Source organism: Streptopelia decaocto (assembly GCF_964273445.1).
Source record: "Streptopelia decaocto genome assembly, chromosome: 7".
Lineage (NCBI taxonomy): Eukaryota > Metazoa > Chordata > Aves > Columbiformes > Columbidae > Streptopelia > Streptopelia decaocto.
This window is the reverse complement of record NC_138661.1, coordinates 68,335,431-68,348,795: the sequence shown is the minus strand read 5'-3', so window position 1 is coordinate 68,348,795 and position 13,365 is coordinate 68,335,431. Positions and strand designations below refer to the sequence as shown.

Sequence of the window (13,365 nt, the reverse complement as noted above, 5' to 3'; positions counted from 1 at the left end):
GGTTTTGTTGCTTTGGTTTCCTGGACAGAGCAGGAGGGTGGATAGCTGGAGTGGATGCCCTGTGCTCTCCAGCGGCTCTGCTGGGGTCGCTGGAGCAAAGCGGTCCCGTCACAGCGCGGCTCTGCCGAGCGCCCGGGGCAGACTGAGCCAGGCAAGAGGATTTTTTAAAAAAGGGAGGCAAAAAGAAGAAAATAAAAAGGAGGAGGAAAAGCAAAAGTTGTATTCCAGATTTCCTGGTGTGTGTGAGTGAGGAGCGGGGCAGGGAGGGGCGGGTGGACCTTCACCCCGCAGGGACAGTCGCAGGGAAAGGTGTCCTTATCGCAGCAGCTCCGCGGGCGTGGGGAGCGTGTGTGTTTACCCAGGGAGAGTGGAGCCGCTGAGACGAGCGATGGAGCTTCCCCAGCAGCCTGAGCACCCCTGGTTGAACAGAACGGCGGCGCCGTGTCAGGGGACGGGCCGGCGGCCTTGCAGGACGGCTGTGTCACCCGCTGCTGCTCCTCCGCAGACTTTGCCAAGCGGCACCAGGAGGACTGTGCTCCCCGAGCGTCCCGCCACAGCCCCAGCGCCCCCGGCTTTACCCGCCGTGGGACGGTGAGTCCGCGCCTGCAGCTCGGCTTTGTCCGAGGTGTCCGACCCTCCCGCAGCGCTCGGAGCAGACAGCATGCTTTTGCTTCTGGTTAGGAGGGGTCTGGCTTTGCCTAGGCGAGACTTAGCTCCTTCTGCAGCAAGGCAGGCGACCAAACTGATGGTGTTCTGCTGCCAGCACTTTTCTTCCCCGGCAGAGGCAGAGGGTGCACCTTCCAGTGTGCTGCTGAAAGATCTGCGTAAGATGTGAAGGGTTGTGGAGCTCTGGCTCATACGTGTGCTGAGGTATTGCAACTGCATGATCCTGGAATTGGAGGTATGACTGGTAACAAATTGCTGAGGGCTTTCATGTCCAAAAGCGCTTCAGCTGGACAGAGGACGTGTCTGCATCCCGCCTGGCAGGGCTGCTTTCTGACAGCCAGCTCCTCTCTGGGCGCACAAAGGCTGTCCTGCGTGCAACAACCTAACTTAGGATGCTGCTGAAATGTTTATTTGCTCTTTTCAATCTCCAGGGTCTTATATATAGTATATACATATATATATATATATTTTTTTTTTTTTCAGATGTTGCCTTCCTGTGTATCTGGCTAGAGAAGACGAAAGCAGAAAGATCCTTCAGAAGAGCTTGTTTCTTCAGCACCAATCTGCACCTTTCTGCTGAGGGGCCGTGTTTCCCCAGAGGCCTCTCTGGCCCTCGGGAGCTGAGCCCGGCAGGGTTCTCATCCTGCCCAGGACGATGGTTCAGATGAGAGCCCGGCACTGGAGGGCTCCTCAGCTACTACGAGAAATGGCAGTTCAGGCTGTGCAATGAGTCTTTTAAAAAAGACACTTTTGTTTTGCAGACATCAGTCTAAGGCCAGATACAAGTGTCTGGGAAACCACTGCCTGCGGTGGGCTGGAGAGCAGGCTGGGATCCTGCCTGCCGCGGGGAGGGGACGGGGAGGAGCAGCTCCACACGCAGGGGATGCTGAGCCCGCGCTCGGACCTGACTGGTGCCTGCTGGACCTGCCAGCTCATAAGAATCCGATTAGAAACAATGCTAATGAGCAAACTGGCCAGAAACACGACGTGGTGTCTGAGCATGGAGCCACTGTCTGGCACCACCGGCTGCTCTGGGGAGAGCTCAGCAGGAGCGGTTTTGGGTGGAAAAAGGTGGGATTGCTGTGGAAGGGCCCTGGAGAGATCCATCCCACCCTCCTGCACAAGGGCGAGCTGCCAGCAGCCAGGACGGGCTCCATCGACGGACATTCCCCGTCCTGCCGTGCCAAAGGCCATTGTGCCGCAGAGCCGAGCGGCAGCACAGCTGCCATTCGCTGCCAAACCCGCCCCGGTGAGGCCATCGCTGTCCCTGGCGCTGCCGCCGGTGAATCCCCCTCGTCCTGCAGGTCCAAAGCAGCGGCCATGGGCTCACGTCAACAGGCACGGGGGGACAAGAGGCCGTGGGTGACCAGGACCTGACCCACCGCTTGCCGTGACCCCAGAAACCGGGATTGTCAGCTGCCCCGTGAGTAGCGTGTGGTTTTAATTTGATGTTCCACACATGTTGTGGCTATAGGGTGGGGGGAAAGGGACACCTGAAAGGGTTTATTCACATTTCCTTTGTGAGACGTGGTGGATGCTCCTCCCTGTGCCGTGATCTTGGGGGTCTTTTCCAGCTGAAGTGATTCTATGGTTCTATGACCTCAGGCTTTGCTTGTGCAGAGCAAGGTGCTGGTGGCATCTCTTGAGCAAGCCAAGTGCCTTCGGGTCTCAGAAAACACAGCAGGGTGGCCAGGAGAGCATTTCGGGTCGGAGGGGACCGAGCAGCCGCCCCAAGTGTCCTCACAGACCTGCGGGTTGGTTTTTCCCAAACCAGGACCGTTTCCCAGGACCGTTCCCCTTTCTCGGGGGCTGTTTGGTTAAATCCTCTCGCTCAGGGTGCCAGCTGCACCTTCGCCAACCGAAAGGAGCAGGGGGTGGCTGTGCCAGCATGTTCTCATGGCTCCGCGGGTTCGGAGCTGGCGCTCGGGTCCCCAGCCGGGTGTCCCAGCCCGGCCGGCGCTGCCATCCCGTGGCCAGCCGCCGCATGTGCAGCACATCCGCGGTTCCTCTCGTTTCTCCCGGTTTGGTTCCTGCGGGGCCGGAGCATCCCCCCCAGGGCTCCCGCATCCCCTCGCTTTGTGCCGATCCCAAAGAACCTTTTGGGACGTTCCTCCCAGCAGAGGAGCTGTAAGGACACAGCGGGGGGGCACAGCACCCTCCGGACGTGCCTCGGTGTGCACACACAGCCCTCTGCCAGCAAGCATTCGCGTTTGGCCAGGCAGTCAATGCTTTATCGCACAGGAAGCAGGAGTTCGGACAGCCGCGGTACCGGGACGGGCCCAGCTGGAAGGCACCGGCTGGGGTACTTGAGAGCAAAGAGCACTTGTCCCTGAATAATTCAAGTGAGTGCGTATTACGCCATTTTCTTTAATTAGCATTATTTGTTTACTTTTGCCAGAATATAAGGAATTTTAGCAACAAATAGTGCTACAGTTTGCAAATGGCGATTTTATGCACCCGCAGCATAGCACTGCTCTGTTGCAGCTAGACGGGCTGTTTTCTTTGTTCATTTTTCGCCCCCTTCATGTTTTATTTGAGAGAGGAACCAGCGTCCCCCTGCCCCTCGGACACAACACCCCCCTGTGCGGCCGCTCCGGGCTCGCAGCCTCAAGCACATTCACCAAACACGCCATGGGGGATCCTGACGGCCTTGGGCGGGACATAACCCCGATGTCAAGGGGGCGACATAACCCCAATGTCAAGGTCAACGCGTTTGGATTCCTGGGGCGCTTTAAATCCGGGGCGGGCGGTTGCCGCGGCAACAGGCCCCACCCCCGCTTGGCCCCGCCCCTTCCCTGTGCGGCGCGCTGCGCCTGCGCCGGCCGCGCGCGCCGCGCGTGCGTGGGGGGCGTGTCCCGGGCGCCCTGGGAGCCCCGCGCCGGTGAGCGGCCGTTCCGCGGCCGGGGCCGCCATGAGGCGCGGGGAGCGGCGCGGCCCCGGCGGGGCGCTGGGCAAGGCGGCCCTGGAGGAGCAGCAGCCCCCGCAGCCCAACGGCGGCGCCCCCTCCGCCGCGGCTGAGCGGCCGCCGCCGCCCGGAGCCGAGCGGGAGGGCCCCGGCCTGCGCCGCAGCACCGAGTCCGAGGTGTACGACGACGGCACCAACACCTTCTTCTGGTGAGAGCCCCGCCCGGCTCCGCTCTCCCGGCCGCGGCTCCCGCTGCCCGGGCGGTGCCCGTTGGTTCCCGTTGCGCGCCGCGGCTGGCAGGGCCGTGCGGGGCTGCGGAGGGAACGGTGACCGGGGGAACGGACGGTCCCGCCCGTTATCTGCGGCGGCGGCCGCTCCGACCGCAACAGGTCCCGGCGCTAAAGCCGAGAAACCGCGGGCTGCGGCTAAAGATGCTTTTCCTGGTATTGTGGTGCGATTAATTACTGTTTCCTGGCGATTCAGCAGTGATTTGGGGCTGTTCGGCAGCGGCTGCTCCTTTCTCAGCGCTGGTCGCGGAGCCTCTCAGCTCACCAGGACGGCTCCTCTTGCCGGGGAGCCCTCGGGGTGTCCCCCGGCACCCGGGGAGCCCTCGGGGTGTCCTCCGGGACCCGGGGAGCGCTCGGGGTGTCCCTGGCACCCGGGGAGCCCTCGGGGTGTCCTCCGGCACCCGGGGAGCCCTCGGGGTGTCCCCCGGGACCCGGGGAGCCCTCGGGGTGTCCTCCGGCACCCGGGGAGCCCTCGGGGTGTCCCCCGGGACCCGGGGAGCCCTCGGGGTGTCCCCCGGGACCCGGGGAGCCCTCGGGGTGTCCCCCGGCACCCGGGGAGCCCTCGGGGTGTCCTCCGGCACCCGGGGAGCCCTCGGGGTGTCCTCCGGCACCCGGGGAGCCCTCGGGGTGTCCTCCGGGACCCGGGGAGCCCTCGGGGTGTCCCCCGGCACCCGGGGAGCCCTCGGGGTGTCCCCGGCACCTGGGGAGCCCACGGGCCGTGGGCAGACATTCATGCTTGATTCTGGTGGTTCTATCAGCATCGTTGCTGTGAACCCCAGCTGCTTCTCCGCCCTCCCGCAGTCTCGGACGAGGCCTCTTGTGTCCGGGCTGTTTCCTCTACTCCTGCTAGCAGGCTGAAGTTGTTGTCCCGAGGTTCTGCTTATTGGGTGTTTTGTGTGGTTTTGTCACATGCTCGGTCCAGAAAATCGGTGCGGAAAACCCCAGCTGTCTGTGTTAGGCCAGATGTGGCAATTTCTTAAAATTCGGTCCTTGTAGGAGGAGATCTGTTTGTACCTACAAAAGCGCTTCTAAATTCTGTCTTTGCTGGAGTTCTCAAAATCCACTTCAGCACACGTACCTGCATGTCCGTAGTTTTTCCATGTGTATTAAATGCGTGTTCTCTGTGACTAAGGAACCCAGCGGCACTGGAGCTCCTAGTTGGGCACAGAGCTGAGGGTGATGTGGTTTGGCTGCCGTGTGACAGGGAGGAGGAGGAGGAGGGCGCTTGGCTCCGGCCCTGCCAGTCTGGGCAGCGCTGGGGCGCAGGGTGCCGGCCTCAGTGAAGCCCCCAGTTCTGGGTGATATTTCTGCCAGTCCAGACTACGAAGAACCACGTAGGTGCCGCTGGGTCGCAGGATGGTCTGCGCGGGAGCCTGACACGTGCAGCTGTCACCGAGGGACGTCGTCCGCAGGGCAAGGGGACCTTCCTGGGGAGCACCTGCCTCGGGGACCACCCTGGTGCTGCCACATGTGGGCTGAATAACTGGATCCTGCGGAGAGGTGCCGTCATATAGATGGAAAATGGGTAAAACTCTCATTTTCTTCCTGTCTAGCGAAGGTGACTCTTGCCAGGTGCTTTGCGATGCTTTGAAAACACCCGTGCTGTTTTTATTGTATAATGTCGCTGTGGTGCACCTTTTCCCTGCTGTGGGGTTGAAGGCTGCCACTGCTACGGGGTTATCACCCTAAATTCAAGGCTGTAACTGCAGTTATCCCTGAACTCATTTCAGAACATCTATTACTAGCAGCAGAGAGCTGGAAGCGCTCAGCTTGCCTGGCAAGCCGCCGTCCTGGGCTAAAATGTTCATGTTTCCAGTACCTTTGATTGTTTCTTGCCTGTCTGCTCACTGAATTGCCTTTCTGAATGCAGACAAAGGGCTCTTTGTGGCCGAGGTTTGCACTTTTGTTTTCTGTACAGTGGGAAGCACAGTAGATTGATATTTTTACTGAGCTAGCATGAAAAACCACTGTTTGGTTTGGTGGTTTGTTTTTTAACGTCCCCACGCAGAGCTTTCTACAGCTTCGTGTCTGTAACCCGCAGAAGAGCGAGCTGGCGTCTCGCACTCCGAGCGAGCGTTTTATGGCAGGGAAAATGAACGTTACTATTTTGGAGTGTCACAAGTACATAAAGAAATTTAATCGGCGCTGTGTGCCTTTGTAGATGTGCGCAAGACTTGCTGCTGGGCTAAGAATAGGCACTTTTTTGTACCTCTGAGACTCCGGGTTGGCTGCCGCTGGTTGTTTGTTGTGATGTAGGTGGACAGGAGAGTGTCTCAAGCTGCCGTTAACCCGATTCTCGCCGTGCTGACACCGGGCCGATTGCTCTGGCCTGCGCAACGTGAGCAGCTCGCTGTGCTGTCCCCAATTTTGAGTGCGTTATCAAGATTATGACCAAGGTTGAATTTTTGTTGAAGGTTTCAAAAACCTCTCTGTATCCAAACAGGGTTGTTTCTCTGTTAGTTACAATTTTGATATTGAATGTCAAAATATCGGTCAGTTTAGAGTTATTTTGATGTGTTTTCCATACCTTATCCTTCACCATAACTTAAACGCTATTCTGCTGTTGAAGCAATAGATTTATCGTACTGTCCGTTTGTCAAGTTTGCTCAGGATTCCCAGCATGTCAGATGATGCGTTGGCATGTGGAGGGCAGAGAGCTTTGATATTCATTCATCTTATAAAATCTCTTCTAGAAATGCTTTTCTGACCTTCTCATTATTTGGAATCAAGAGAGAGCTTGTGTTGCCGGAGCTGCGGCCGGGCCGGGCGCAGCGGGGCTGCTGGCGGGTGTGCTCTGGCGGTGGCTGCCCCACGGCTCTAGGGCAGAGAGCAGGCTGGAGCGGCTGCGCCCCTGTTCAGTGAGCGACTGACAAAGAGGTGAACGAACAAACCCTTTGCAGGGTGTTCTCAGCCACCGCCATTGTGTTTGGTGTTATTGCATCATCTGTGACAAACAGGAACCCCGGTGGGTAATCAGGGTGCGGTCCCCTTCACTGACATGATTTTAGGCTGTGCTGGAGATGGAATTTCCTTAGGTCATTTTAGTCATATTCTTTAATTGGAAAACAAAAGCTTTGATAGCGATTTCATTGGAAAAACCTGTGGTTTGTGGATGTGACAGAAGAATGAATGGCCGTGAAAAGCAGAGGTTGGAATCAGTTACCCCTGTGCCCTGACGAGCTCCCTTAGTGTTCAGCTCAGTGAGCAGGACAAGTGTTGTTATGAAAACAAACGGAATTATGTCACCGAAATGCCCCCGTGTGTGAATGGGAAAGAGCTAGATGTGAGGTACAGAAAGATACAGAGCAGAAAAACGAGCTCCTTAATGTTCCAGCGTTTTAGTAGCTGGGATTTGTTGTGAGCTCTGCCTCCCCGGCCCCAGCCGTTTCCGTGTGCAGGCACTGCAGGCGCCGCTGTCTCTGGTTTCCGAGTGAAGGCTCCTGGCTGCCTTGCCCGCGCTCGGGTGCAGCTCCATGGAGCCCCTCTTGTCGCTCTGGGAGCGCCGGCCTTGCGGAACACGAACCCGTTGGTGTAATTCCTGCCCCCTGGCTGGGGATGCTCCGGGCTGTGCCGCCTTCCTCGTGCCGTGTTAAAGCGTACGTGGAGATGGAAACAACCCCTTGGGATGCGGTTTAATCCGTCCTGCCTCCGCTCGCACAAGCGTTTATCTGTACGCAGTTCACTTTTCTGGCTGCTGCAAACGCTCAGCGTGTTGTTTTGTGCAGTCTCTGTGGATTTCTATGTGACGGTTTCAGCTGTGGAGCCTGGAAGGGTGGGTGCGCGTGGTGTTGTGCCGGGGGTTTGTGTGAGGCTGGGCGGCTGTCGGTGCTTCGTCACCGTGTGCCGTTTCTGTCCCGAGCCGCCAGCTCGCTCCTTGCACACACAGACCCGTCTAGAGCATCTTGCTCCTGGTTCCTGGACTCCATGCGACACGGAAAGCGTGTTTCCACGGCTCGCCGCCTTCAGAACTTGCTACAAGAGGATCTGGCTCGGGCTGCACGTGGAACCTGAGCTGAAGGGAAATGAGGAGATACTGGCCTCTAGTTTGTCATTGAGCGGGGAAATTGACGGTTGTGGCACCAAAACTAAACCCAAAGCAGGGGCAGGAGGCTCTGAAACCCCCATGGTTTCCTTCGGTACAAACCCCCCAGCAAGAAATGAAATAGAACAGTCGTTGATGGGTTTGTCTGAACGAGGAGGCGCCAATAACTGATTTTTCGGCAGCTCCCGGGGCACCCAGCGCGTTGACAAAGCCATTGGCTTTGCACGGGGCTGCGGAGAGGGGACATCTATCTTTTCTGGGGTTAGCTGAGGAGCCTCTTACGCAATAGTTTCAGAAAACAATAAAACAAGGCATAGTCTTGCAGTTAACGGAACCTTCGTCAGTGGGCAAAATGCAGGTTGGTTTTGTATTAATTATGTCCAGATATAAACGCAGCTAACAAGACCATGCTCTGATTTAAGTGAGTCGGAGCGCTGAATTCAGTCCCCGGCTCTGCTGCCCCTTTGAGTGTTTAGGTTGATACGCTACTGTAGATGACAAAACAGGCCCCGAGTCTCGTGCTCGTTCAATGAACATCAAGTGTGCGGTGGCCGGGTCGCCTGCCGTTCGGTGGCCGGGTCGCCTGCCGTTCGGTGGCCGGGTCGCCTGCCGTTCGGTGGCCGGGTCGCCTGCCGTTCGGTGGCCGGGTCGCCTGCCGTTCGGTGGCCGGGTCGCCTGCCATTCGGTGGCCGGGTCGCCTGCCGTTCGGTGGCCGGGTCGCCTGCCATTCCATAGCTAGATCCATTTCTTTTTACACGTTGATTCCTTGCTGCTTTTGCAGACATTCTTGGGTTCTCTTTGTTTTGTGTTTCTGTTTGCGGTGGGATTTTTGCCGGCTGGTTTCGTTGTGTTTTGGGGGGTTTTGTTTTCGTTCTGGCGCCGCTCAGCCCGTGTCCTCTGGGCGCACAGAAGGTTAGCGATAAATGCCGAGCACCTTTTTAGCAGCGGCAGAAGAGGCTTGATCTGCTTACGGGGTGTCGCATGTGTCTCCGGCGGGATTACAGGGCTGCCGGGAGACGTGCCTGGGTCGGCTTAGGCTGGAGCTGCGGTGCAGAGTAACGCTCACCTTAACCTGCTGAGCAGTTTCACAGGTCACTGGCGTGTTCGAAGGGAAACCAGGGGGCTTCTCAGAAATCCCGGCTGATCTCTGGTTTATCACGCGGTACAACTTGAATACATAGAGACTTTGGTCTTCTGGCAAAAAACCCAAAATGTAATGCTAGCTTCTGTTACAAAATGATATAGAAAGAAAATGTAAGAGCAGGTACATACAAATACTTGTCAAACAGTTCTTTTCATTCACAGTTTTTCTTTTCTCTAAGCTTCATGCTTTATACCTGTGTCATTTCAATAGTTGGTGTAAAGGGATGTTGTGCAGTCCTTGAACACAGAACTCGTGCCTTGTGACCTGTGCTTAACTGGCCGGTTCCCACTGACAGCAGGAAATGGTGCTCAGCAGGAAAGGAACGTGCAACTGTAAATTAAAAGAGAGCAGGCAGTGCAAGGTGAGAATATCCTGGATGGGTCACCATCAGGAGGCACACGTGTTGCAGTCAGCCACTGCGGAACGGCTGCACCGGGGCTTCGGCGGAACCCCGCACCAGCTGCACCGGGGCTTCGGCGGAACCCCGCGCCAGCACCGGCTGCACCGGGGCTTCGGCGGAACCCCGCGCCAGCACCGGCTGCACCGGGGCTTCGGCGGAACCCCGCGCCAGCACCGGCTGCACCGGGGCTTCGGCGGAACCCCGCACCGGCTGCACCGGGGCTTCGGCGGAACCCCGCACCGGCTGCACCGGGGCTTCGGCGGAACCCCGCACCGGCTGCACCGGGGCTTCGGCGGAACCCCGCACCGGCTGCACCGGGGCTTCGGCGGAACCCCGCACCGGCTGCACCGGGGCTTCGGCGGAACCCCGCACCGGCTGCACCGGGGCTTCGGCGGAACCCCGCACCGGCTGCACCGGGGCTTCGGCGGAACCCCGCACCGGCTGCACCGGGGCTTCGGCGGAACCCCGCACCGGCTGCACCGGGGCTTCGGCGGAACCCCGCGCCAGCACCGGCTGCACCGGGGCTTCGGCGGAACCCCGCGCCAGCACCGGCTGCACCGGGGCTTCGGCGGAACCCCGCGCCAGCACCGGCTGCACCGGGGCTTCGGCGGAACCCCGCGCCAGCACCGGCTGCACCGGGGCTTCGGCGGAACCCCGCGCCAGCACCGGCTGCACCGGGGCTTCGGCGGAACCCCGCGCCAGCACCGGCTGCACCGGGGCTTCGGCGGAACCCCGCGCCAGCACCGGCTGCACCGGGGCTTCGGCGGAACCCCGCGCCAGCACCGGCTGCACCGGGGCTTCGGTGGAACCCCGCACCAGCTGCACCGGGGCTTCGGCGGAACCCCGCACCAGAACCGGCTGTACCGGGGCTGCGGTGAAACCCCGCACCAGAACCGGCTGCACCGGGGGTTCAGTGGAACCCCCGCACCAGCACCGGCTGCACCGGGGGTTCAGTGGAACCCCCGCACCAGCACCGGCTGCACCGGGGGTTCAGTGGAACCCCCGCACCAGCACCGGCTGCACCGGGGGTTCAGTGGAACCCCGCACCAGCACCGGCTGCACCGGGGGGTTCAGTGGAACCCTGCACCAGAACCGGCTGCACCGGGGGTTCAGTGGAAACCCCGCACCAGCACCGGCTGCACCGGGGGGTTCAGTGGAACCCCGCACCAGCACCGGCTGCACCGGGGGTTCAGTGGAAACCGCTGGCACAGAACCGGCCGTGGGTGGCTCTGCGGGCAGTAACCTGGCAGTGCTCTCTGGCCGTCAGCCTGGCCGGCTCCTCGGGGCTGAGATGGAGCTGTACGAGTTACTGGAAATGAGGCGTCTGGAGGCAGCATCATCATTCTGACAACCGCGACTGTTCTCTTTCAGATTTTTTTCCTTTTAAATGACTGGTTTTGCTTGCAGTGTGTAATTCCCATGTCTATAGAGTGAATTCCCTTCCATTTAGTCTTCTCAGTCTGCTGCAGTTTTTGTTCAGAGGCTTTGAAACAGAGCTGTGCGGCTGTACCTGCCAAACCAGGAGGGAAACCTGCAGGATTTTAGAACTAGATATTGGTGCTGGTTTTTCTCCAGTTGCTCCTGCTCCCCGGCAGGTGTTTGCCCGAACATTCCTTAACCCCGGGCGCGGGGAGGTGAGCCGGGCCCGTTCTGGTGCCAGCTGCTCTGTGGGGCTGGGAGCCACACCAGCGCCCGCCAGAACTCTGATTTCTGTGCTGTACACCACAAAACCTTCCGTACTATCACCGACCGCTGGGCAGCCGTACTGCGCCTTCGCCGCGGGTGAAGATGTGAGCTGTTCTGCTTCCTGATTCCATTTTCTCTCTTCTAAATCGCAGGAGAGCTCACACCTTAACAGTCTTGTTCATCCTCACGTGTGCGCTGGGCTACGTAACCTTGCTTGAAGAAACCCCCCAGGACACAGCCTACAACACCAAGAGGTGAGTGTGTGACATACCCCCCAGCACACAGCCTGCAACACCAAGAGGTGAGTGTGTGACATAACCCCCAGCACACAGCCTACAACACCAAGAGGTGAGTGTGTGACATACCCCCCAGCACACAGCCTACAACACCAAGAGGTGAGTGTGTGACATACCCCCCAGCACACAGCCTACAACACCAAGAGGTGAGTGTGTGACATACCCCCCAGCACACAGCCCAGAACACCAAGAGGTGAGTGTGTGACATACCCCCCAGCACACAGCCCAGAACACCAAGAGGTGAGTGTGTGACATACCCCCCAGCACACAGCCTGCAACACCAAGAGGTGAGTGTGTGACATACCCCCCAGCACACAGCCCAGAACACCAAGAGGTGAGTGTGTGACATAACCCCCAGCACACAGCCTACAACACCAAGAGGTGAGTGTGTGACATACCCCCCAGCACACAGCCCAGAACACCAAGAGGTGAGTGTGTGACATACCCCCCAGCACACAGCCTGCAACACCAAGAGGTGAGTGTGTGACATACCCCCCAGCACACAGCCTACAACACCAAGAGGTGAGTGTGTGACATACCCCCCAGCACACAGCCTGCAACACCAAGAGGTGAGTGTGTGACATACCCCCCAGCACACAGCCTACAACACCAAGAGGTGAGTGTGTGACATACCCCCCAGCACACAGCCCAGAACACCAAGAGGTGAGTGTGTGACATACCCCCCAGCACACAGCCTGCAACACCAAGAGGTGAGTGTGTGACATACCCCCCAGCACACAGCCTACAACACCAAGAGGTGCGTGTGTGACATACCCCCCAGCACACAGCCTACAACACCAAGAGGTGTGTGTGTGACATACCCCCCAGCACACAGCCTACAACACCAAGAGGTGAGTGTGTGACATACCCCCCAGCACACAGCCTGCAACACCAAGAGGTGAGTGTGTGACATACCCCCCAGCACACAGCCTACAACACCAAGAGGTGTGTGTGTGTGACATACCCCCCAGCACACAGCCTACAACACCAAGAGGTGTGTGTGTGTGACATAACCCCCAGCACACAGCCTACAACACCAAGAGGTGTGTGACATACCCCCCAGCACACAGCCTGCAACACCAAGTGTGTGACACAGCGTTTCCGTATGGTGAATATAAGAACAGGGTCGCGATATGAACGTTACCATACGTGCTTTTACCTTGTGGACAAGGTACCTCAAATGACCTTTGCGTTAACTCCTTTAGACGCCCGAGCCCTCGCAAAATGACAAACCCAGGCATAAGTCTATAAGCTCTTTTGATGCTGGTCCTGGAATTTAATTTCTAATCAGTTTAGCATCACTCTGTGTCATAGCCGGTGCCTGCCGTGTGTGGTTTAAAACCCAACACAAAGCTCGCCCTAAGGCCTGCAGAACTGCCTGTTTGTCTGGCAGTGATTCTGCTGCTCTTTTCTAAAACGACTTCACTTTCTGAATGATGTCAGCTGTGACTGAATTTGTCTGACTTAAGCCCATTTTGTAAAATGATGTTCCAGATTTCAATACAGATCATTACTCATTGCAAATCAACAGGAGAACTTGTAGCCCAAAGGGGAGCTCTTTGAAACTCGGAATGAGATGTCTTACCTGTGTGATCCGTTTCTACCGTAATTTAAACTGATTAAATGTAGTTGAATTTCTCCTCTTTTTAAAGAATTACGTTAGGGAGCAAAAAGGGGGAAGAAAAGTGGTCTTTTAAAAATGTAAGGATATTTTAAAAGTTAAACGTGCTTACAGAGTGCGAAGCATCCTTGCTGTGAGCATGGAAACAGTTCTGGTTTCTCCCAGTCTGGTTTCTTAAATATCATGGTGGTTTTTTCCCCTTGCCATTAAGGCTCTAGGTGACTCAGGATGTAGTATTCATTGGTGTGGAGATGCAGGAGTGAGGGTGTTTCCTGGGTTAATCCTGGTTGTTCTCCTGTCAGGTGCCCAACAACTGGA

At 57.9% G+C, this 13,365-nt stretch overlaps 1 protein-coding gene across 1 annotated transcript in view; it reads left to right on the top strand.

The window, feature by feature from the left end:
* Window positions 1–3,512: 3,512 nt before the first annotated feature.
* Window positions 3,513–13,365, top strand: part of PTDSS2 (phosphatidylserine synthase 2) — a 30,070-nt gene continuing 20,217 nt past the window's right edge. Inside the window, exons 1-2 of the mRNA XM_082059259.1 lie at window positions 3,513–3,780; window positions 11,283–11,384. Of these exons, the coding sequence (XP_081915385.1) occupies window positions 3,578–3,780; window positions 11,283–11,384 (305 nt within the window). The 5' untranslated portion in view covers window positions 3,513–3,577. The remainder of the gene's footprint in view (window positions 3,781–11,282; window positions 11,385–13,365) is intronic.